This window comes from Anser anser, assembly GCF_964211835.1.
Source record: "Anser anser genome assembly, chromosome: 1".
Classification (NCBI taxonomy): Eukaryota; Metazoa; Chordata; class Aves; order Anseriformes; family Anatidae; genus Anser; species Anser anser.
This window is the reverse complement of record NC_139720.1, coordinates 25,132,091-25,156,487: the sequence shown is the minus strand read 5'-3', so window position 1 is coordinate 25,156,487 and position 24,397 is coordinate 25,132,091. Positions and strand designations below refer to the sequence as shown.

The window sequence follows — 24,397 nt, the reverse complement described above, 5'->3', positions numbered from 1 at the left end:
TACAAAAAGCAGCATAAAACAGTTAAGAAAGATGGCACGGGTTATTTTATTCTTGGCAATATCCACTTTTGCTTTTCCCAGCAATTCAACTTTTTTTTTTTAATTTATTTCTGTTTTTATTTTTTTCATGTTATATACTATAATTTATTGTAGAATGTGTGTTTTCTATCACATTCATTCAGGTAACATTGCTAATGCTGGGAACATGAATCCAGAAAATAAATCTTTCCATGGAGAATATTAAAATACCTTGTGCCATGGGTTGCCATATAGAAATTTTTGAAAAATTTTCCATGGATTTTCTCCCTTCCATTCATGTAGAAATATGTCTGCTATTGAATTGACAGGAATTCTTCTCAAGAAAATGCAAGACCTAAGCAAAATGTTCCTTTTAATCTGAGGAAGAATCATGAAGGTAAGAGATCAGAGTAAGATCTTTTATATACTGCGTGTCTTTCCTATTTGTGCTACTTCTGACAATATATATAATTTAGATTACACAAATTTGCATTCCAGCTGGAAGATCTTGGCTTCCTACACACAAAAGAGCAATTTCTTCCTTAAGTTCTGAAGTGTTCTGCTGAGTTGATAAGCAATATTCATGAGCCTAAAGCAAAATCTGACACTGAAAAGAATAAAAGTATACTGTATTTTCTATAATTAACAAAATAAGAGCTCCTTTTCCTATAGAATTGTGATCCAGGCATAAATTTAGAGCATAAAATTGTTAATTGTTTCTGTTTATCTTTCAGCATTGTTTTATTCCAGTAAGAATAAAGAAAGAAAATGTAGTTATGGTAAGTCAAGAGCTTTCTAGTCCACTAGGAAGGAAACAGAGAGATTACTTGAATACATTTCTTGCTTTTTTTTTTACTATATAACCTTTCAGTGAATGGTGTACCTGTGGGCTGTTACATAATAAAGGAACATTTTAAAATAGTGTTTATAATGACTCGATGATTAGGCTGTTATATTAAATAAGCCTCAAGCACAAAGTTAACATTTCTGTGCATGCTTATTAATGTGCATATTCTAGCACTCATTGATTCTTTGATGTGCTTCAGTAGGCTTTTGCCTCTTATTTCCAAGAACTTTAGCATACATCTGTTTTTGTGGAATAGCCTTTAAACTTGCATGAAATTGAATCAACCTTATATCAGGCCACTCTTCAGTTTTAAAGACCTGCTTAAGAGAAGAAGAATTTTCCTAGGTACATGCTTGTAGTGCTGCTGTCTTTAGTGGGAGCAGTGCTTTCTAGTGCCTTCCTCATTGACACATTATCTCAGCAGTCATTTTATAAATATGAAACAATTGCTCTGCAGAGGAAAGGCTTTTCTACCCAATCAGCCTCATTTCCTCTCCGTTACTGATTTTACCATGCTTCCGGGAACTTCTGCATCAGCCAGAGGCCAGAAATGCTCTTGGGCTGGCTGAGTCACATCACCGTTCTGATTGCTTGTCATTTTATTTTGAAGATATCACAATTAATTTTATTTTGAAAATTCCTCCTCAGTTCTAAGCTATTAGTGAGACAGTCCTCTAGGTAATGCATACAGTATCTGGGGAGCTGTTTATGCTGACATATATTCAGTACTTATTTAATAATTTATATCAACTTGTGAACCTTTATTCCCCTGCAAATCTAGTCCAAATGCTGTTCTTTCACTGAAATAACTGATTCTACATTTTAATCTACACAAGACAGAATAGAACTTGCCCTGTTTAGTTTCCCTAGACTGATACTAAGGTAGAAAAGGCTCATGCAGAAATGCATCCTTTATGTTATGGGCATTTTAAAAAATGTTTTAAGCCACCAGATTTGTTCAGATATTATAAAGACAGTCTCCCAGCTGGAGTAGGTTCTGAAATACTCAGTTTTAAACACATGCTAGAGAATATATATGGAAAACAAATTTTGAATGTGTAATTGTTCTGTAAATCTTATTTCAATAGGTTGGATTAAAATATTTGTCATAAGTGAGTTGCCAGCAAATAATTATTCTCAGAAGTCATTTGGCAGACACTACAAAATAAAGGATATGTTTGAGCAAATAGGATCTGATTGTGGAGATTTCATACACAAGGAAGTAGTCGGAGTTTTTTGATTTAGGAATTTTAATAAATCATGCTTCTAGCTGTACTATAAATGACCCCATGGGTCTAGATATCTCCATGTGACTTGTTCTTATGAACAGTAATAATACGTCTAACGTGTTTTGATTTTTATTGGCAATTACACATGTACATAAACCCTGTACACAGGCTGGTACCTAAGTAGGTTATGAATTTTGGCCTAACTTTCTTTGAGTTCCAGTTAACCAACTGGAGATGGGATCTCCCAGAGCTAATCCTTGCATTCTAAAAGGCTTACTCAGACTTCAGTTTTGTGGCTTTAACTAGTCACTGGGCACTGAATGATTAAAATCCCTCCAGGGTCAGAAAATTTCTCTCAAGTGCCAATACACCCTCCATTAAGACCTTGTAGCAGAATTATCAGTCTCAGAGTGACCAGGTAGTAAAAATCTTATCACTGTGCATGTTATTAATCTGCCAGAAGTTGCATGTTACTTATAAATGTTCATACATTTCACAGGTTGTTTTTGTTTGTTTGTTTGTTTGTTTGATGCCTTCTTGGAACAGATAAAGATACCCTATCTCATATCAGGCATATCTTCACCAGTCCACAGCTGGATTTGAACCCTCAGTTTAACCCAAAGATCAAGGAATACTACGCAGAAGTCCCATTTGACATGGTGACAGTGAAAATTGGAGCAGAACCTTCTAACTGTCAGTGCCAAGTACACCTTGATGAGAAGAAAGGGCCAAGGTATGAACAACAAAATATGCACGTAAAAGGTAAAAGTGTTGTGAACATTGGAAGTATTTCAGAATATTACAGAATTGTTTTGTGCTTCGAAAAGCACAAAATACTTTGATGTTAATTACAGGAAAGTCAAAAGGATTTCAACACTCAGACGTTTTTATCTATTTGTCAATGTCCTGAAGGCAATGCCAATATGTTGTCAAACCATAATTAGCCCTAGCTTTATGCAGTGCACAGTTACAAATGTCTCCCCAGCTTCTCTAGTCACAGTCCAGGTGTGGTGGGAACACAACATCCTTACACTGCACACAGTAGGACAGCAATGAATATGAGTTTTCATATCCAGGTCTCGATTTTGCACTGTCTACGCTACTGCCCTGCTGGGGTTGCTCACTCTGCCAGCAGTCTGCTTACATGGATCTACAGTCTGCTTAGGTGAGGTGGGACCAAAAGAGAAAATAAGTGTATTCATTCAGCCTGAACCATATTCAGCAGAATCACTTAGTAAGGAGTCATCATCAGGATGAGTCTCAGCTTATCCAGCCTTTTAGAGCAGTATAAAGCTGCAGGATATGGCTGAGAGCAAAGTCATCAGTAAACATCTGGTTTGAGCACTGACCCATGATCAGCAGAATTGCTACTGTGGTCCTTGGCACAGTTTTGGCTTTCCCAGACATTCATCTCAAAAGCAGCAGCGTGTGCTGGAGGCTGTTCCCAGTAGGCATTTTGGGCCAAACCACCCTGCTTTTGGATGGTGGGGGGCAAGAAGTGTTTGTTTATCTGGGCCAGGTGGCTTAAAACCAGAGGACTGGCCTATGTACTTAGCCATTAGTAAAAGATTTCCATGTTGACTAGGGGACATTTAAAAGGGAGAGCAGGGACAGTGACTCACTTGAGAGAAAATACCCGAAACAGTTACTAAGCTAGCTTTGCTTCGTGGCATAAAGTGCCTGTGCAACTTTGACTGTGAAGCAGATGCTTTAACTAAGAATGTCTACTAATAATCAGTCATCCAGTGCTGGTCTGTACAATTGTTGTTGACCTTATGCCTAATATGCTTCCTGTATTTTCAATAAAAAATCAGTCTTTATTTATGATTGAAAAAGAAGATCCCATAAAACGTTATGCAGTTGTTTAGCATTTTAATGTTAACACCTGTTGCAGCTAATAGAGACATGGCAATATAATAAAAATCTGAAAAAAAAAAAAAAGTGAGCTCTTCCTTATAAAAGGAAAACAGAATAGCCTTATGTCCTTTTCACTGAACATGAAAAGCTCTGGATGTGCAGGTTCTGTGTCTTTCAGCATTTCTTGTTTCACTGCAAAGGGAAGAAGAGCACAGTCAAGCTTTGTTCTTTTATGTCACGCTGAGCAGTTTGTCTGAGACTCCATCCATCATGCTTGGCTAGTGAACAATTTCTATGTCTAGCTGACACTTCTAGTCTTGCTCGTCTCCCTGCTGACTTTACCACAGACTTGAACCTGCCAGGAATTATTGTCTTTAGTGCCTTCATTCGCAGATTTCATGTCAGAATTGTTTCCACTGCTACTGCAGCTGTTTTCACTAAGTGTCTCTCAATATTTTATCTTGAAGAATTTAAAATTCTTTTTGCAAAACTTAATTTACACTGTTTTATTTTTATTTTTAGTGTAAAACCATATGTATTTTGTCAGAGAAATAAACTGTTAGAAATAGAAGCCTCAACGAGCTAGTGAAGTTTAGCAGCCATATGCAACACAGTGTAAATCTTTTTTTTTCTTTTTTTTTTTTGTGTTAATTCCACTTTCCTGTTTTGCCTTGCAGTGTTGCTAACTACCCACTTGGCCTTGGATTGAACAAAGTCATAGTTCTTGTAACAGATGATTCGCTACCCAACCCTCAGGTTGTGAGCAGCTATAAAATCACAATTTATCGGGAGGACCGCCCCAGTCTGCCTTTGTTTGATGACTATATGATATGTGGTTTTGTGCAGGTATTGTCTCTCTTTTCTTTTATTACACAAATTAATAGTGAATTTATCTGCTTTCTGTGTAAATTAGGGTACAAGGGCCTAAGCTAGTGTAGTGTCAGTTTTGTGAGATTAGAATCTGAGTTCTAAATGCTATAATTGTATGAAATACAAAATTTACACAACTTTTGGGCTGTAAAAAGTAACTTCATGTTAAGTTTGATAGCAAATTGGGTGTTGAAAATAATTTTCTCAATCTGCAAATCAGAACTGTCAGGTAAAATATACACAACAATCACAGCCTACTGACTGCTGATCTGAATACCTGATTATGGTGAGTCTAGCACTCTACCCTTTTGTAGACTCTTCTCTTACACTTAACATACTAGCTCAAAAGGTCAAAGACCATTTGCTTTTTCTTCACACAGCACTAGATCTAGTAATCTAGTTGCTACGGTATTAAAACAATAATCAAAGCATGTAATATCTAAGATTTCTGTTAACATGTACACAATTAGCCTTACACCTTGGGTGTGAATTAGAATGAAAAAAAAATAATAGAATTAGCGTTAAAATAGTTCAGTTGGAAGGGATCTACAAAGCTCATTGAGTCCAGCTGCCTGAACACTTCAGGGCTAACCAAAAGTTAAACCATTTAATAAGGACATTATCCAAATGGATCTTGAACAGTGACAGGCATGGGGCATCAATCACATCACTAGGAAGCCTCTTCCAGTGTTTGACTACCCTCACAGTAAAGAATTTATTCTTACTACCCAGTCTGAATATTCCTTGGCTCATTTTTGTACCATTCCCATGCATCCTGTCATTGGTTATAAGGGAGAAGAGATCAGCACCTCCCTCTCGAATTCCCCTCCTGAAGAAGTTACAGAGAGCAATGAGGTCACCCCTCAGCCTCTTTTTTCTTCAGACTAGACAACCCAAGTGTCTTCAGCCTCCCCTCATAGGACATGCTTTCCCACCCTTTTACCAGATTTGTTGCCCTCCTCTGAATGCATTCAAGTATCTTATTATCCTTTTCATATTGTGAAGTCCAGAACTGCATGCAGTATTCAAGGTGAGGCTGCACCAACACTGAACATAGAGGGAGAATCACCTCACTTGACTGGCTGGCTATTCTGTGTTTAATGCACCCAAAGATGTGATTTGCCCTCTTGGCTGTCAGGGCACACTGCTGGCTCATGTTGAGCCCGCTGTCAACCAGCACCCCCAGATTCCTTTCTGCAGGACTGCTCTTCACACACTTGTCTCCCAGTCTGTACCTGTGTCCAGCATTGCTCCATCCCAGGTGCAGAACCCAGCATCCACCCTTGTTGAATTTCATGCCATTACTGATTGTCCAATGCTCCAATGTATCTGGTCCCTCTGCAAGGTCTCTAGTCCCTTGACAGAGTCAACAGCAGCTCCCAGTTTAGGATCATCAGTGAACTTGCTGAGAATGCATTCATCTCCTGCATCCAGACCATTGATCAAAATGTTGAATAGGACTGGCCCTTGAACGGGGTCCTGGGCAACGCCACTAGTGGCCGGCTGCCAGCCAGATGCAGCCCCATGCCCCATTCACTACCACCCTTTAAGCTCTGCCATTCAGCCAGATCATCATCCACTGTAACATATACCTGTTCATCTCACAGTTGGACAATTTGTCCAGAATGATACTGTGAGGGATGGTATCAAAGTCTTTACTAAAATCCAGAAAGATTACATCCACCGCCTTCCCTTTACCCTCCCAAGCTGATGATTTTATCGTAGAAGGAGATCAAATTACTAAGACAGGACTTTCCCTTTGTGAACCCATGTTGACTATGCCTGATAACAGCTTTGTTCTTTAAACGCCTTTCAACAGCACCCAGAATATATTCTCCATAACTTTACCAGGTACTAAGGTTAGACTAACAGGTTCATAGTTTCCTAGTTCTCGTGCCTTTCTTGTAAATAGGTATAATATTGGCTAGCTTCCAGGAGAGTAGCAGTAAATTGAGCTGGTATTGCGTTAGTAGGAAGACACACTACCTGGGAAGATGTGAGGAAAGCCCCTCTTGTCACCCAATTTGGAGCATGTATCTGGATGTAGGAATAGGAATTCAAGCTCTCACACATCCTCCCACACTGGAGTTTACACTGTTGTTAATGTTTTATGATAGTATTTATGAGACTGAGTATGAATCTTTGAAGTACTGTCAAGGTAAAGAGATCTAGAGTGATAAAAATGAAAAGTGTTTTAGAAGTTTCTTTTGATTGAGGTTGGTTTTCTGCTTATCTATGAGTAACTGCTCTCTAATTAAATATAATTGTTCAGAGCTAGGGAGGACTTCAGGAGTTTAGAGTAAAAATGAGATGAAAAGCATTCTTGTGGTATCTAATGAGGGCTCTGAAGATACAGTATAAGATTCTAAAAAAAAAAAAAGAAAAAACACTTTTTTAGATATATTAAAGGCAAACTTATCAGAGAATGCATTTCAAAAACAAACGAAGGCTGGAGCTGAAGATAGAAATGGCATTCTAAAACACTCAGAAGCTGACTTTTTTCCTTTTTCCTATTTGCTAGGACAGAATTTACTGCCTTTTACTTAGAGTGGTCGTTTTATCAATAGAAAGCTCATGTCTTAAATAGCATCATTACATTCTGCTTTTCATACCAGAGAACATTATGTGCTGTTGCAGGGTGGGTTAATACACCCTTATCAATGGCATGAGTGCTTGTTCTCTTAGTAACAAGACACCTGTTTTAGGAGCAAAAGGATAAATACAGCGTGAACTGATGGAGTCTCCTTTGGACACTTGACTAGGCACAACTGGGATCGCGCATCGAGAGAGAAAGGTCACTGACAGTGGTGTGGTCTTTCTCACAGAAGGCTTCAGTTAAAATTCTAATCCAGAGACTCTTTTTCCTGACTTTCTTTTATGTTTAATCCCATTAGGATATTCAGGTTTCACTGCAAGCTGATACTATAAGGAAGGCTACAATAAAAAGACAGAGCGCGGGATGTTTCCAGTCTTCTAATGATTCTCATGCAGTTGAATAATCCTGGATTAATTTCAAAGCTATTGAGTTAAGAAGTGTGCTGTTCGAAGCCTTGCAGCCTCTAAAAGGAAAAAAAACCTGTCCTTTCTCCTTTTTGATAGTAGCTATAATATCCTCATTAAAACCAAATTAGTGGGGGATAAACTGTGGCATCACCATAGCACCTTCAGTGGTTTTGGTTCCCTTTTGCTGTGTGTTCTGCATTCTGACAGTATTGCTTGGGCTGCAGATAGAAAGCTTATTGGTTGGTGCTTTACCTTAATTTTGTGGAATTGTTGATAGTATTCAAAGCAAGTGTCCATTTCATTATCTCCTGCGAAGCTGCGACACCAAGATAGGCAGAATACAAAGCAAGCAGGGAAAACAGGGAGCTCTTAAGGCAGGGTTATCAATATTACCCTCAAGTAAAAGATCCCAGAGCTACTGACACACTGTCATAAAGGACAGACTATTTTTTTTTTCTTTCTTGCAGTGCCTCTTATCTTTAAAATGAAAATGGATTCAACTATGCCTCACTTGAAATGTGTGAATGCTACGTCTTTTATTGTTACTCTTTGCATAGCTGGCGTCATGGATAATAACATGTAATGTGCGTGGGGAACCTTGTTTGACACTGTAACCACTTGTACTTGCAGTGTCTTGCTGCCACGTGTTATTTGTGTGTCTGTGTGTGTTTTAGTAATACAGTCACTAATTGGGTTTTGCCTTTCCACTATGAGCAATGGATGGTTAATATTATTTTTTTCTAGCTATAGCGTGTATCATCAAGTTTTATTTGCATAAAACTTGAAAAAGTACCTTCCAGAGTCAGTCCAGTAGAAAGTGTGTTTTATGGATGCTCAGCCTCTTCTACAGCTTTCTCAGGTCTGAGAGAAAGAAGATACAGGAGAATAGCTTTAAAAGCTTTCCTGATTTTTATAGGAAAACACCTTATTCCTAAGTACTATTAACTCTTATATGCTCATAAAAACTTTCATTATATTCCCTTCCTAGAGTACAGAGAGCGTAAGAAATCCAACAGAGCTGATACAAGATGCAGATGTAGGATTGTTGACTGTGTACCAAATTGCTGTAATAGAGGTGGCAACAAGATGCCAGCAATAAGATATTGATTTCTTTTATGTAAGGTGTGGGAATGTTTTCAGATTGAGCTGAAAGTTTTTTCATCTCAAGTTAGAGATCTCCTGGGGGGGATTACTTAATTTTTGACTACACTGTTAGAGTTAAAATGCTTTTCATACCAGATAGTATATGTAAAAATTGTGTCAATTATAGAAACATGAACTCTTCATTTACTGCTTTTATACAAAGATTTCAAAGAACCTTGTAGCTATTAAATAATGTCCGTAAAAGAAAAAAAGCTTGGGAGAGAAACAAAGAACTTTGTTTTAGGACAGGCTTGAAACACATTTATTCTCTTCTGTATTTCCTCTCGGCTGCATTACATTCAGTGTGACCATCATTACAAACCACATGTATCTTCTGTCCTTAGTTCATGTGGATGCCTTGTGCAGACTTTTAGGTTTTGCAGCAGCCAACCTTCTTGGAAGTTCTGGGTTCATCTTGCTTGAAGACACACAGGAAGTGCATCTCTGGAACTGAGTATACAACCTAATCATATCAACAAACAGATTGTACCTTATTTGCAAAGGTAGTTTACTTCCCCTTCAAAGAATAAAACAATGCCCATTATAGGTGCCATCATGCCTTGCATTCTTTAGTCTTCTCAGATCTAGAAGCTAGCGAAGATTTTTTTCCAGTATTTTTGATTTATTTTTTTCAGAAACAACAAAAATACCCCAAACTTTAAAAAAAAAGTTTGAGTCCACATATTTCCTTTTGCTGCTTTTTCTAAAGCTTTCTGATTGTGGTAAAAAATATAGAGAAAATCATATGCTTTCTTCAAAAGAATGTCTTCTGATTAAATAGTAATTTCCTATTAAAAATTTTATTAACATAACCGTTAATCTAGAGATTTTAGCTGTCATGGAATCCAGAATGGTACCTGTGATTTCACGGAGGGATTGGCTGGGACAAGCAAAAAACCCACGCATTCTTAGAACTGAAATACTCAAGCCTCTACTTTAAATTTTCATCAGAAATACCGGTGAGAGCACGGTATGACAGTCATCTTTTCCAGGAGCAATGCCAACTTAAGCATCCCTCTCTTTGCCTGCAGCTATGCACGAACCAGATGGGAGACCTTTTTTTTTTCTTTTTTTTTTTTTCATTTTTAATGGGCTATTTTCTAGGATAAGGTTCCCAGTCTTTCTGCACTAGCACAATGGAAGAGATAGGTGCAGGAATGAGCAGTTGGATTGAGAAGAGTGGCAGTGAGTGCTGCTGAAGTCAGCTTCTGCTTTGTTCGTGTGATGTGAAAGAAATTCACATCAACACTGAGTTGAAAGCTCCTGTGAGTGAGAAGTTATAGCTGTACAGAGAAAACCAGAGAGATGACTTTAAATAAACAGGAGCTTCATGTCCAGACATTGCAGATGTGATTTGCTGGTGAAAACACACAATAGACTAGAAATACATTTGCATTGCTATTAATCTATTAAATAAAGCATAAATACTTTGTGTGTGTGTGCCTGAAGCCATTCACTAGGAAACACAAAGCAGTGCTCCTATAACCCAGAGGAGCAAATATGTAGCAAACAATGCGTTGTTAAATTGGAGTCAAAACCCACAAAATTATTAAAGAACTAATACAAAGAGAATAGCATAAAAGGAAAGGTGAGGGCTTATATCTTCAGCTGCTGTATAACAGTGTGGTTCAATTAATTTCAGGGGAGCGATTTCAAATTATATGGATGGCGTATCTGTCCTGACAGAAACATATGGCTAAATTTTGTTCCATTATGTATGCTGGGCAATATTAGTGAGTGAATTCACTTGCATAAAAGCTGCTGAAATAGTAAGTTATTTTCCTAAATATTCATAGTCAGACAACAGCTCAGTAAAGCTTAAAAACTATTTGAAGCATTTTAAAGTATGTAAAGATAAAGGATGTATAATCACCCTTTGCTCTAAGTAGAAGGTGAAGCTTTAGAAGCATCTAAATCTAACACAACTTGCAGCTCCTAAAAATTGTTTTTATGAGGATATAAAGGGTGGGGGTGTGAATAATATATACACTGAGCTTATTTTCAAGTTGAGAGTTAATTTCTGTGTGTATCAGAACAAAATGTTTTTTTTTTTTTTGTCAGCATATTCTGGCTCTGTCAACATCTATACCATTAGGGAAAGCTTGTCACATTTTCTTAATTATAAGAAAGACTTTTGTGATGATTTAAAACATCGCTTTGTAGATGAGTCAGAGGAAGAGTTAACCATTATGAAGGATCTCCTCTACATTTATGCTGTTCTGTGCTGAACTTGTTTTGGATTTCAGGATCAGAGGTGTTGATGTCAGGCTGGTATCGTGGTCAGTGGGCAATATCTTCTGCTTTAAAGGAAGGTCTGGAAAGCTCAACAAGGCATAGATCTGTCTCTTTGGGGAAATGAATGTAATACTGTTGGTTTGTTTTCCGGAAATCAAATGCTCACTTCCTTCACCTACATAGTTACTTCATACGTAGTCTGCACCACCATCTGCTAATCATGGGTTCTTTCAATCAGTTTTCACTGTCAGATGTCTGCTGGGCTCTGAACAAATGGGCAGAACTAGGGCATAAGGTGAGAAGAACCAGCAAAGAATCAGTATGGCTGTGCTTCTACTTAGGTATCTCTTTCTCTAAACATGGAATGACAATTTGCTTTACAGCTTTGTCCTGTAATAGTCTGTGCCTGACTAGGACCATCATCATAGTCTCCAGCATTTTGGGGATGCCACATTACAGAGCCCATACTTGGAGGCTAAGTCCAGCTTAGGCCCAGCTGCCTGGAGAAAAGCATAAAATCTTCCAGTTTAACGCATTTTGCTTACATTCTTATTTTTATATTAGTTGCTCTTTTTCTTCTCTATGTAGCTAAGTTTCCTGTTTAACATGTGACAGAAGATTAATACCAGATACCCTCCAGGAAACTTGTCCAGCGGTATCAGTCAGAGAATGGAGAGAGCGGATGTTTCCATGCAGCAGCTACATTTGTCATGATTATGATGGATTGAACACAGGAAATGATGTGTTACACAGATCACTGAGGGACAACTTGCCAGCAGTGCTTTCAGACAAGCCACATGAGTGCTGATTCAGTGATTGAACAATTTGGAGCCAGTAATGACCAAGATGACACCATCAATCTTATTACATTTAAGATCATTAGCTAGAAGTATTAGGTTGCTACTATAATTAGCTCCTTAAGAGATACTATTGTTTGGGCAGCTTTCAGTCTTCATTTTTCCTATGCTCCCTTTTGTTGTGCAGCAGTCTTGTAGTTAAGAGCTTCTTTAATCAGCAGTGATCTCACTCCTCATCAATACTGATTTTAACGACACCAGCCAGTGTTGTTTGCAGCACCTTCTACCTCAGCAACAGGAGATTTAACATCTCACCTTCTTTTCCGTCTTCTGTATATCTGCAGTTTAACACAAAACTGTGTTAAGAACATCCCACCATCCTAAGCACTAATTTAGGTGAATGCTGACTTGAAGGGCTATTTTGCTATTATGCTGCCATAGAGGAATGTCATTAATATATCATTATGGGAGAAACAAGACTGTGACCTGACAGTGCAATTCCATTCTCTTGTGCGTTCAGGCTGTTCTCCCCCTTCATACAATTATCTATGTCATCCAGTGGGCATGCATGATACTTTAAAGATACAGAAGATTAAAATCTTCCCAGGAACCATCTGAGTAGATACTCATAACTGCATGACTACAAATGTCAGGGAGTCAAAGTATGACCAGTATGACTGCAACTGGTGAGCAAGATCCCACTGGTGCCGGTGGGGTGTGTGATTGAACATTGCAGCCAGAGGGATGCCTTGCAATATCTGCTCCCTAGGGCGCTGCAGGATGGGGAGATGCCGAGGCAGACACAGTGCTATAGAAACAGATACTGTAGATACAGAAATATCTGAGCCCATAAAGGAATGCTAGTGCAGACTGGACTAGACCCAGGGTTTTTTGATTCCCTGCCTTTAACCACAGGATTTAAAGTTCTTTTTAAATAATAGCAGTGAACCATTGTGGGTGAATGTGAAAGGAGACAGACAACAGTAAATGCTGGGTAGGGAATTCAGCTCCTGGGAGAGTACTGTTTCTGGAAATGCTGATCAGAAAAGCTGTTTTTATATAATTCTTGTTAGTTATAAGTTTGTTTTTTTTTTTGTTTTAAGTTATCAGGCAAGCATCGCACATATTTGGAATTTGTTTTATTTTATACTCCTGTTTTGCTCTTAATTTGGATGATTTTGCTTTAACACGGGCCCCATAACACCATTGGAATCAATTACATTTTTTCTAGAGAACTGGTAGCAGTAACTTCTTCACAATGCTCCATGTAATACAGACTTCTCTGTGCTTATTTCTCTTTCCTATCCTGCCCCTCAACAGTGATTCCTCCATGCATTTCAACATTGTGGCGCAGCTAGGGCAGGAGACGTGGTGGCCTGATGGCCAGAGCCCTCGTGGATGGAAAAGAGGGAGCCGCATGTTTGAATTGCCCCAACCTAAGGCATTCTAAACTCTGAGTGCTTGGGGGGACTCCTAACCCAGCCTGACTAACCACAGAAAGGTCTTTTCCTTCTGGCTGCCCCACGCCTACAGTAGAGCACTGCTGAAGTCAGACCCTGAGCAGACAGAGGAAGCTCCAAGCATGCAGGCCTGAGCTGGGTACCCTTGAGACGTACCCTGTGTACTGTGCTGATGATTATCAGCTGGCTCTGGGCACCTTCCTTCTCAGTGTCTGGGAGCACCGAGTCACACCTTGTGAAGGCACCTGAGATCTCTGCAGAGAAGCAGAGGATTCACCTGAAGACTCAGCTACACATTACTAGCTGTTGTTTTTCCTTGATTTCACGGGGTACCTTGCTTAAGCCATCTCAATTACCCTGGTGGGCCAGGCTCTTATTTTTCAGGCTTTGCATTGCCTACATCAACCATGTTGAATTAGAGAGTCAGAATCTAGGCCGTAATTTTTCACAGAATCACAGAATCACAGAATCGAAGGGGTTGGAATGGACCTTGAAAGATCATCGGGTCCAACCCCCCTGCCAAAGCAGGTTTCTTAGAGCAGGCTGCCCAGGTAGGCGTCCAGACGGGCCTTGAATATCTCCAGAGAAGGAGACTCCACAACCTTTCTGGGCAGCCTGTTTCCATTTCTAACTATGTAATATAAGGACATAAGAAATTACTCCCTGGTAAAGTGTAAAGTCTTTGTATGAGCTTTGTATGAGCTGCATACATCGGAGAACCACAAAGTACAAGATAAGTAGTTCTCTTTTCCTAGTTCTAGGAAGTACAATGCCAGGTTTAAAAGTACAGTAATAGAAGTAGGGTGAGGAGGAAGAAATGGTCATCCAAAGTTCTGAAATCTTGCTGAAGTATTTACCTTATATTTTGGGTAAATGGCTGTGTCAGTGTTTGTATTCTGTCAAGGTACTTGATTCATGGAGAGAAAGTTCGTTAATTAAAGATAACTAACACTGTACAACAGCACACAATGTTTTACAAGCATGATCAGAATGCCAGTTCGTAAGTGGCAGACAAATCAGTACAGGAATATGGGGAAGGTATTTACAAAATATTCACAATAACATTACTATATGCTGCACACACATCCATTTTTTAAATATATAAATCTGTATCAATGGTCATTGCAGTTTGTACTGGAACAAAAGCTATTGTTATCAGGTTGAACTTCAGTAGTTTCGTGTGACACACAAAGGCTCTGAGGTGCTTCAGCTACATTTTTGTTTGTTAATGGTGGCATTCTTGAAATTGCTGACGTGACAGCAGAGTGCTGTGGAGGTACTTGAGCTGGCTGTGAGTGAGGTGGGGCAGGAACAGGGAACAGAGTGCTGGTGCTGCTTAGCACCCAGGCCAGGTCGGTTCCATGCTAACGTGGTGTCATGGTTTCTGGTACCAGAGCTTATTCTGTCTGCAAGACTCTCTCATGCCATGTAGGCATATTTTGAGGGGTACATGGTAACACTGATTAGGACCAGGTTTACGGCACACAGAAGTTGCATGTTTTTTAGTCACAGTCATGCAATTACATCTCTGCTATTCTAGTCCTGAGATGTTCCTGACAGACTGCCATTTGTATTTAGTAACAGCTCCTGTAGCCATTTTTGTGATATGTATAATAGTAAAGGAAAAGAAAAAAATATCCTTAATCCAAGCCTTCTGAACACAGAAGAGACTGCTCTTTATTTCAATGTACTTTGGATCTGACATGACTAAATATATTTCACTGGAGTTCATTGTTAGGATCTAGAGTCAAAAAAGCAGTCTGCAAAGAAGATAGTATGCCTGCCATTGCATCTCCAGAAATAATAGCTGTGCTTTGATCATCTGTTTCTGATTCTAGTTGAAATTATCTGTGACATTGTGCCATTAGAAAGCTGTAATGTGTAGTGTCAGGTATAGGTTATTACAAAGATGATATGAGGAAAAGTATGACTAATGAGTCATAACAATGACTCTGTAAGTCTTTGTAATAATTCATCTGGTCTTTTAATAATAATATTAGAGTTCTGATTTGGTAAAAGAAAAGAAAGAAAGGTAGTTGGGCAAGTCAGCCATATGGTACAATGGAACAATGGAGACGGAAGTGATTTATTGCTGGGCTGTGTAAAGGCTATCGGCTCTTCAGGCTGTATGCTCACAATGCATATTTGAAATTCAGATCTTATTTCCTTGTATTATGTTGGTAGAGAGGATGTGACATGACTGAAATCCTGTCATAGGTTTCATGATCTGGCATAAAGATTTGACCAGTTCTGTTTTCACTGAGAGAGTCAAAGATGCTGTGGCACCAAGTGTAGGTAACTTGCTCAGGCTGCCACACAAATGTAGGGAAATGGGATAATCCCTTGCTTCAGTGAGCACTTGAAACAAAACTGAGACCTGAAGATTTTTTCAAAATATGGGGCAGACTTTTTGTTCTGGGACTGTCCCAGACAAAGTGGGAAATTCAGTCACCCTTGTTTAGAGGCTTGAGAAATGGTGCTTTGTGGATAGGAAAATCGTAGAAATATTTAGTCTAATTCATGTCTCTGTCTAACATCAGTGTGAAGCAGTTGTACCTAGGTCACAGGGGCCATAGATCAATCTATCTATCTATCTATCTATCTATCTATCTACGGAAAACTTTCAGAAAGTCAGAATCCAGCTTCCTTTCTAAAAGTTCAAGGGGTAAATAAAAAATTCTTGATTATTTTACTGTGTTCCTCAGTAGTTTCTTTTTGTAGAATGCTCTCAGCTGAGATCCAAAATATATAGTTGTGCAGCTTCTTAGCTGGTTAATCAGATTCTTTTCTGTATAGAGTTATAAAAATATAAAACAGTTTTTACTGTTTGTACAGGTTTCTGGTATTGACCTATGTTGCACATACAGAAGACAGTAAAAGCTTATGGTGTGGCTAATCATAGTTTAATTGGTCTGGCTCTGCATTTATTTAACATCTTGTTAAAAAGCAGAAAAATGAATCACTGAGAAGTGTTTACTACGACAGACCAGCCTAACAGCAGAAGGACAAGCTTCCTCCAGTCAGAAAGCCAATCCTCAACTGCTCTTGATCCTTTTAGAATCAAGGTAGGTATAAAACACAACTACCGATATGACAAAAAAGGGACTCAGATCTGATACATTCATTTTGTTTTGTGAGTATCTTCACTGAGAAAATCAGCTTTACAGTATATATCCATTGTTATTTCTGTAGCTGTAATACTGTCCATATCCTACAGAGAACAGTTATCCTCTTTACCCATCCCTCTACAGTTTGCGTTTCAAAGCTGAAATCCAGGGCATTCACTATTGACAGTTCAATTACTGTATTGTATACACTGCTCTGCAGTGTATTATATACACTGCTCTCAAATTCATCAGAAAATGTAAAATAGCCTGTTGAATTTTCCCCTTGGTGATACTACAATAGATGTGAAAGAAGAGCCTCCAGCATGAGCCTTCCTAAGTGTTAACAGATCATGAAAATTGGCAACAACTGTTGTGCTGAGTATCATAATCTGCAAAAGGAGGGCCAGCAATTCCACAGTGGTGAGAAGAGAGTGCTTGGTGTTTGAGCTGTGGTCACATTTGCCTTTCAAGTCATTTCGGCCTCCATAACACACTTTGTGGGAGAAGAAAGCCAATGCAGCTGCCTTTGCTAATCAGTCAGTATGACCCAGCCCCTCAGGGAGGCAGGCAAAGGCAGATACATACTGAGACACACAATCCTTGCTGATTAACAGTGAAAGCTGGTAAAGTTACTCTCTAAGCCTGTCTGGCCCATCAGTTCCAGAAATGTAATTTAGATGATTATCTACATGCCCATTAAACCTTGTGACCCATTGCTAGTCTGTTTGAAGTTTGCCTGCTTAAACTTGCTAATAGGAAGAATAGAAGGATTAACTCAGAGGTCACGAAATAAGAGAGCAGTAAAGATGACAAAAAAGCAGAGGAAAACTTCCTTCTGTGTATATTTGGTAAGGAAAAAGAACTACACCACCACAGTCATCTCAGCAGATACTGTTACTTTATGGAGCAAGCAAGCCATCTGGAATTCAGGCCATTTAATACTTTTCTATACTTTCAGCCTATTTTGGTCAGATGTACAAATAAAATGTGCTACCTGTATGAGAAATGTTTTTGAGTTCAGTGTTTCCAGAACATAATGCCACATGTTGTAAAAGAGCATGGAACAACTGATGTGTGATACATGTTTCTGATTTTGCTGAGGGTTATAGTGCATAGATATAAATCAGGAAGCACATAACTTAAATCAATAACATTAGAGTAGTCACAGTCTTCAGAATCAAAGCCAGCCTTGTTCTCTTCAGGTAGGCACTCCAACTATTACAGTTGCTTATGAATTTAAAGGTAGTCTTTTTTTTTTTTTTTTAAACTATATGTATCCAGCCTTAGTGTCAACCACAATTGGTATCTGCAGTTTGGAACTGTTAACCTTCATGTGTTGATTACACCAGCAGTTGTTCTCACCTTGAAAAATATATTTTCCCAAAAGTTTTAGGAAAGTCACAAACTTCTATTGCTGATCTTTATTCTTCCATTGAGTGGCATGTGCTCAGCTGCTAACAACCAGACTGCTCTGGAGGACAGAAGTTATTCATAAATCTCATTCCATCAGTGTTGTCTGAAAAATAAAGTAGATGCCAATATCTTCTGGGAAGCCTTGTAGAAAACAGATCAAAGGCTTCTGGAGTTTATTTAAGAAAGACCAGTTGTGAGTGGCTTAGTGTCTGAGCATGGCATGAAAAGTGAAACAGCCATGACAGTGAGCCACCATACACAGAAGTCCTCTGAGCTTCAGTAAAGAATTTGAGCAGTATGTGGTGCAGGTGGGCCGATGTCTCACCCTGTCATTCTGTAAGTCCTTTGCTTGTAAATGAATGCTGTGCCCTATGTCTAACACTCCGAAGGAAAAGATTTCTTCTCAATCCAATGATAGAATAGAGCCTTCTTCGTTCACGTAGTGGAGTTCCTAGTGAAGTTTGTCTTTTCTAAGTCATTTGGTTTAAAGGATCTGTGAATCTGTGTTATTCACTAACCTGTTGCCAGTGTTATGGCTGGCATTTTTACTTTATAACTATCTCAAGTAATACACCCTTTAGTGCATTCCTGTTCCATGTGTAAGAAACAGGTTTATTTCTCATTAGAAATATCTGTTTTGGTTATGCCTGTAACTTCAGTATGTTCCTTCAGTATGCCTTGATTTATAATATGTGTGTAGACAGCTGCAACATCCCTTACCTCTGATAGGCTGGATTACAAATAGGGCTTGGGTCACTCAGACCTCTTAGCGTGAGTTCCTCAAAAGAAATTAAGTGCTTCAGCAGGGAAATTCAGTCTTTGTCAAACTAAGAACACCCCATCCCTTAAGAAATGGACACCTTTAAACTGACAAAACAACTAATAACATTCCTTTTGTGTTTTAAGATAAGATTAAGATCTCACAAGAGACATGGAGATATTTGGTGTCCACTGATTACATTTTGTAAGAAGCAAAATACTTTTTATAATGTTTCACTGGAGAAACTACAGTAATTACTAATGCAAATTAGCAGAAAATTATCTGGTGATCTTACTACCCATTTCACCCCCTCCTCTTTTCAGAAAAAGGGTGAATAGAAAATAATAGGTATCAGGAATGTATACAGCTAGAGTAAAGATTTAACTATGGCTTCTTTAACAATGAAAGCAAGTTAGAAAAAGCTGGAAGAACTTTATAGGAAGTGTCATGTGAAAAGGATCCAGAGAGAAAAGGAGTGGAAGTCAGTTGCCTAGATATGCACATCTTGTTACATCAGAAACTCAGTATCACATCTCAACCCAAGCTGCTGATCCCAAAGAGAATGAGACTGCATACTTGCCAGTTCCATGTAAGTGCTTAGTATGCTGAAGATCATTTTTACACCTTAATGAACTCAAATGGCCGTAAATACCTGTGTTTCAGTATCTGTACCAAACCCTGAATGTTTTTGACATGTCACCTGATATATTAAGGAAATTTTCCTGACGTGTTGCTGCTACATGAATTCCTTCCATGAAATATGTTGTCAGAACTCAAGAACCCTACTGACAACTACAATGCATATCTGTCTCCCTTGTGCTATTCATTTCCTGGCAAAATAGCTCAGTGTTGTTCATAGGTATGGAGTTCTAGATGAAAATTTAAAAAAAAAAAAAAAAAAAAAAGAGAGATTGGAGAAAAAATGTTCAAGGTATAATTTGTTTTAATTAAAATAAAGGCATCCTTAAATATCATTATTTACTTTGCTGTAACAGCATTATCAAAAGATGAAATGCTTGACAGAAAGGTTGAAAGATATTCATTTAGTGGTCACTGCTGCTTTATTTTTGAGACAGACATTTGACACTTTGGAATTTTATTGTGAGAGAGGGTGGATGTGATGGAAATTAGTTCTGATGTTACCAAAAATCTCTGGGAGATGCCAAGTAAATTCTAGACAAAAGGGAATGCTAATAGAATGCAGGAACTGAGTAACAATATGGTGACAACAAAAAGACCCAGAAAATATTTGGGGAGAGCTCTAATCCCCATGGCTTGATGAGGTTTCAGATGGAAAACATGAAGGTTGAGTGCGTTTTTCTGCAAGGAAGTATGCACGCTTAACTTCACATTCTGTGGACATTTCCAGCAAAGTCAGTGGGATAACTTGTTCTGAATAGTACCATATGTCTCCATCTTTGCAGGCCCAAAGTCTTAAGTAGATTTTATTAAGTCTGGGATGTGTATAATTGCATCCATGTTCACAATTGTCCAGTGCTAAAACAGGACAATCACTACTTGTTTAGTCCTAAAACAGAAACATGTTCATAGTGCCTGTCAATGGCACTGGCTTTTCTCTTCTAATTTTTTACTCTTTTTATTTTTATGATGACAAGCTTTGATATTTAGGAAAAATGAACTTGTTCTTTAGACAGGAATAAACAAATGTTCATTTCAATTTTATGTGAATTATTACATTAGTATTTCAGCAAGGCGTATTGATTGATGACACTGAGCCACTGATAAATATCAAGGAGTTACTTAAACATTTATGGGGCCTTAATGCTCTCTTTTGAACTAGTTTTACATTGGTATTTTGTGATGTCTTTACAAGTTGCTGGGACACAATAATCTGCTAAGATAATCAAAACTAACAGAAAATATTCTCCATGTCTTTCCTTCTTTCTTCCTTCCTTCCTTCCTTCCTTCCTTCCTTCCTTCCTTCCTTCCTTCCTTCCTTCCTTCCTTCCTTCCTTCCTTCCTTCCTTCCTTCCTTCCTTCCTTCCTTTTTTCTGTCTGTCCATAGAGAACATTTGTTAATTGTTTTGTTTGGGCAAAAGTTAAACATTAATCTTCTTCATTGGCTGGTAGGATAGTAAAGTTTCAGCAAATGTTTTGGGGGAAACAGGTCAAAGAGGAAGAATTGATGAAAGCAGGAAGAGGAATGGAGGTCAAGCATAAATATGAGAAAGACGAGGGAGAAGATATGTTTAACATTTCTTTTTTCTTGGATTTTATCAAAGGAAATAACGATATGGGGTTAGAAAAAGAAGACATAATTCAGTAAGTGCTTCTAGTGGACTTGCAATATGTGTCCATATTCTCAATTCCCACCAGACCAGAGTCTTTGCAGTCAGAACAAGTATTGAAAAGTCAGAGAGAAAATTGAATTTATGTGGTTTTTATTTGTTTCTTTGATTGATTGCTTTTCTGCAGTGACTTTTACATTGTAAGCATCATACTTGGGTAATTATCCAGAGCTCAGGTTGTGAACATCCCCTTTCATTTTTATAAACGAACAAACAAAAGTAACAAAATACTCAACCTAACTATACTTATCTTGCATATACCTTTAACGTTTCTCCCTGAAAACATTTTACCAGCAGTACTAAATCAAATGCTTTCAAGTATTCTGTAGCTGTATTACTCAAGACAAAAAAGCATATTCAATGAAGGCTTTACCTGATTATTTGATAATTGAATCCTTTTTTACTTTTAATAGTAAAATACCTGAAAGTATTGCACAATGCACATTATGTATTTTGGCAAATATGATTTCTTGTTCTCCCTTTCCTAAGTTCAGTGGTCAGCAGACTGCTTCCAGTTGTCAGCACAGATCTTCAAGCTACTCAAGTTCATTAAGTCAAACACTCCTGTTACTGTTCTTTTTTGTTTGCAGTTAAAGACTTCAGGTTTTCCTCTATCAAACCTTTGTATTCTTTGCACTGCGTGAGTTAACAAGCCTAACCTAGGAGTAAACGGAGAACATGAAATCCTCTGGTTGATGGTTCACTGAGAACCAGGGCAAACTGAGGTCTTTATGAGGATCTGGAAATACCACAATAGAGTTGGAAAAAAACAAAAACAAAAACAAACAATCAAAAAAACCTTAGCAGCAAGAATTATGTATTTGTGGCTGATCCTAGGGAACCTAGGAACCTAGGAAACCAGCCTCTTAATCTTCTTATTAAAATCTCAGGACATGACCTTTGAATTCTCTGGAGGATGTGGAAGGATTTGGAGGTTGGTTTTTTGTTTGTTTGTTTTGTTTTGTTTTGTTTTGTTTTAAGTCAAAACAGATTCTGTGGCTGGAGCTCTACGTGAACACTATAGAAAGAGCCACTCATGAATTCTGGATCCAGATTCTGATTTAAAACCCAAATTCCCATGCTCCAAAGTTTGCAAGGTGTCTTTGATAGGGACACTATTGGCTTGGCACTCCCCTGCTCTAAGAGCAAATTTCATTACAATCCAGCTGTTAAGTAAGAACTTGTAAATAACCTTTTTTTAACTTGTAAATAACCTTTTTTTTTGACATCCATCCTCAGAAAAAATCTACTAAATAGTCTCCATATGGTAGAATGGATACATCTAATGAATACCAAGGTACAGATAGAGATACTGGGTTTTATGTTACACTGGGTTTTATGTTACACTGTGAGTTTCCTTGTGTTCCATTCTTAGCTAATTTCATAGTGTTCCATAACCAAAAATTACTTGTATCTTGCTCTGGCTTGTGGCACTAGTGACATTATCACCTCTCCCCTTGCAATCTATCTGTTCTGTAGAAATACAGCTTTCTGTCTTCTCAAATTGTGCTATTTTGGTAAACAGTTAAACTCAGATCAGCTCTTGGACTGTGTTAATATATGTAAGAGTGCATGTGTGGTCCTTGCCTATGGACGTACAAATAGGTCTGTGCAGTATGCATACAAAACAAATGGCAGGAACATATGACTGAAGAATTTATTTGTTTCAACAACCTTGAGATCAAAATATTCCACAAGGGTTACAATGACCAAAGGAAAGCACTACAGTTGTCTCTACAAACAGCAAATTCACTGAACAGAACAGCCATGTGAGAAAAATATCTACAGCAGTAGATCTCAGCCCCTGGCAGGTGCACTTGCAGTGGTATTTCAGTATTTTATTTCTGGTATTCAAAGCTTCTTGTCTGTATAACAATGATAACCTCCGCCACTGCTGCTCCATATTGATTTGTGCATTCCTTGTTCCACTGTAACATTTAGACTGTTACAGAGGGTTGGAGAAACTAAAGCTCATGTTCAGAGCAAAACCAACAAAATAAAATTAACAACAGTACAAGATTAGGGTACTTTGCTTTTCTTGACTCAAATTGTTTGGGACTTAAATTTTCTTATCTTTCTTCCTCCCTCTTCCCTTTGTCTTTCTCACTTTTCTCATTTCCTGTAAGAATTCTTCTGTATGTTGTTATGAGAATGTAGATTGGTTGAGGGAATGGGACTGCAATTTGCTCTGAATGAGCTGATACTCACATGTAGATTTCACTCTCATGAGCCTTCCATTTCTCCAGATGTAAAGGACGGTAGGTGTCTGGAAAACTTCCAACCTTGCAAATAAACTGCTATGTCCCAAGCAGAACTGGAAAAAAATGTACCAGGGATTGTAAGGTCATCTAGGTCAGGTAGTAAAACACAAAACAGAGTGAACATTTGTGCTGGTGCCCTTTTTCCCCATTTGCAAGCAAGGGTACTGAACTCTTAACTATTGCATCAAACCACTGAGCACTTGAGGGGCTGTTGGCGAACTGCATAGCAAGGTCTTGGAGTGCTGGGATATAAGAACATGGGCTGTGAATCTTCGACTGGACAGATACATTAGTTGTCCAGTTCATTGGACAGTGCAGAACAAATCTGGATGTGGGGAACTGTTCTGCTTCCTTACACATGAGCCTTGAGAGATCTCCACAGTTTGTTTGGCAGGTTGCTAGCACTAGGCATTCAGTCCCAGGCCTGCTCTCTCCTGATGAAGGTAGAAAAAATGCACTGTAAACTTTTAGAAACAGACAAGTCCCAGTATTGCCCACTCTCACAATACACAGACAGATCCCAGTAGTGTTATAAGGCAATGCTACCCTCCAAAAAGCCCTTAAGAGCAAAACATGCAAGACATCCATAGTGAAGACAGCAGCTAAAGAGCAAACAAAGCATTGTAGATCATAGTGGGAGAAATTTGCATTATGTGTCACTCTTAGCAGTTCTTAACTTTCAGTAGGCAAGATATAATGGCCTGCTTGTTTGGTGTTTTATTTTATTTTGTTTTATTTGGGTTTTGAGTGAGTTGGGAAAGTGTTTGTGCTGAGGGATGGAAGGGTATTTGACTCACAGAACCCTAAGTCTCTTGAGTCCACTTGAAAAATATATTTATGTATGGACTGACTTCAATTTGGCACTCAGTTTTGGCCACATATTTCAAGGAAAAATTGGGCACATGTCTAGGATGCATTTTCAAAACCAATAATAAACATCCGTAAGTCTTTTGGAAATAAGTGTGATGACCAGCATGTATTCCATATGACACAAAGGCAAATTCAAACTGTAAGAGAAGAGGCCTTGAAACTTCCAGCAGAGACATTGAGGTTAAACTGCATGAAATATTTGCATGTCAAAGAAGGGA

At 38.4% G+C, this 24,397-nt stretch overlaps 1 protein-coding gene across 4 annotated transcripts in view; it reads left to right on the top strand.

Moving 5' to 3' along the window:
- The window catches only part of CPED1 (cadherin like and PC-esterase domain containing 1), a 151,832-nt gene that overhangs the window by 73,983 nt on the left and 53,452 nt on the right, over nucleotides 1-24,397 (top strand). For all 4 annotated transcript variants that reach the window (XM_083830879.1, XM_083830878.1, XM_083830877.1 and 1 more), the window contains 4 exons: nucleotides 348-415; nucleotides 753-797; nucleotides 2,641-2,827; nucleotides 4,629-4,797. In XM_083830879.1, coding sequence (XP_083687005.1) covers nucleotides 348-415; nucleotides 753-797; nucleotides 2,641-2,827; nucleotides 4,629-4,797 — 469 coding nt within the window. The remainder of the gene's footprint in view (nucleotides 1-347; nucleotides 416-752; nucleotides 798-2,640; nucleotides 2,828-4,628; nucleotides 4,798-24,397) is intronic.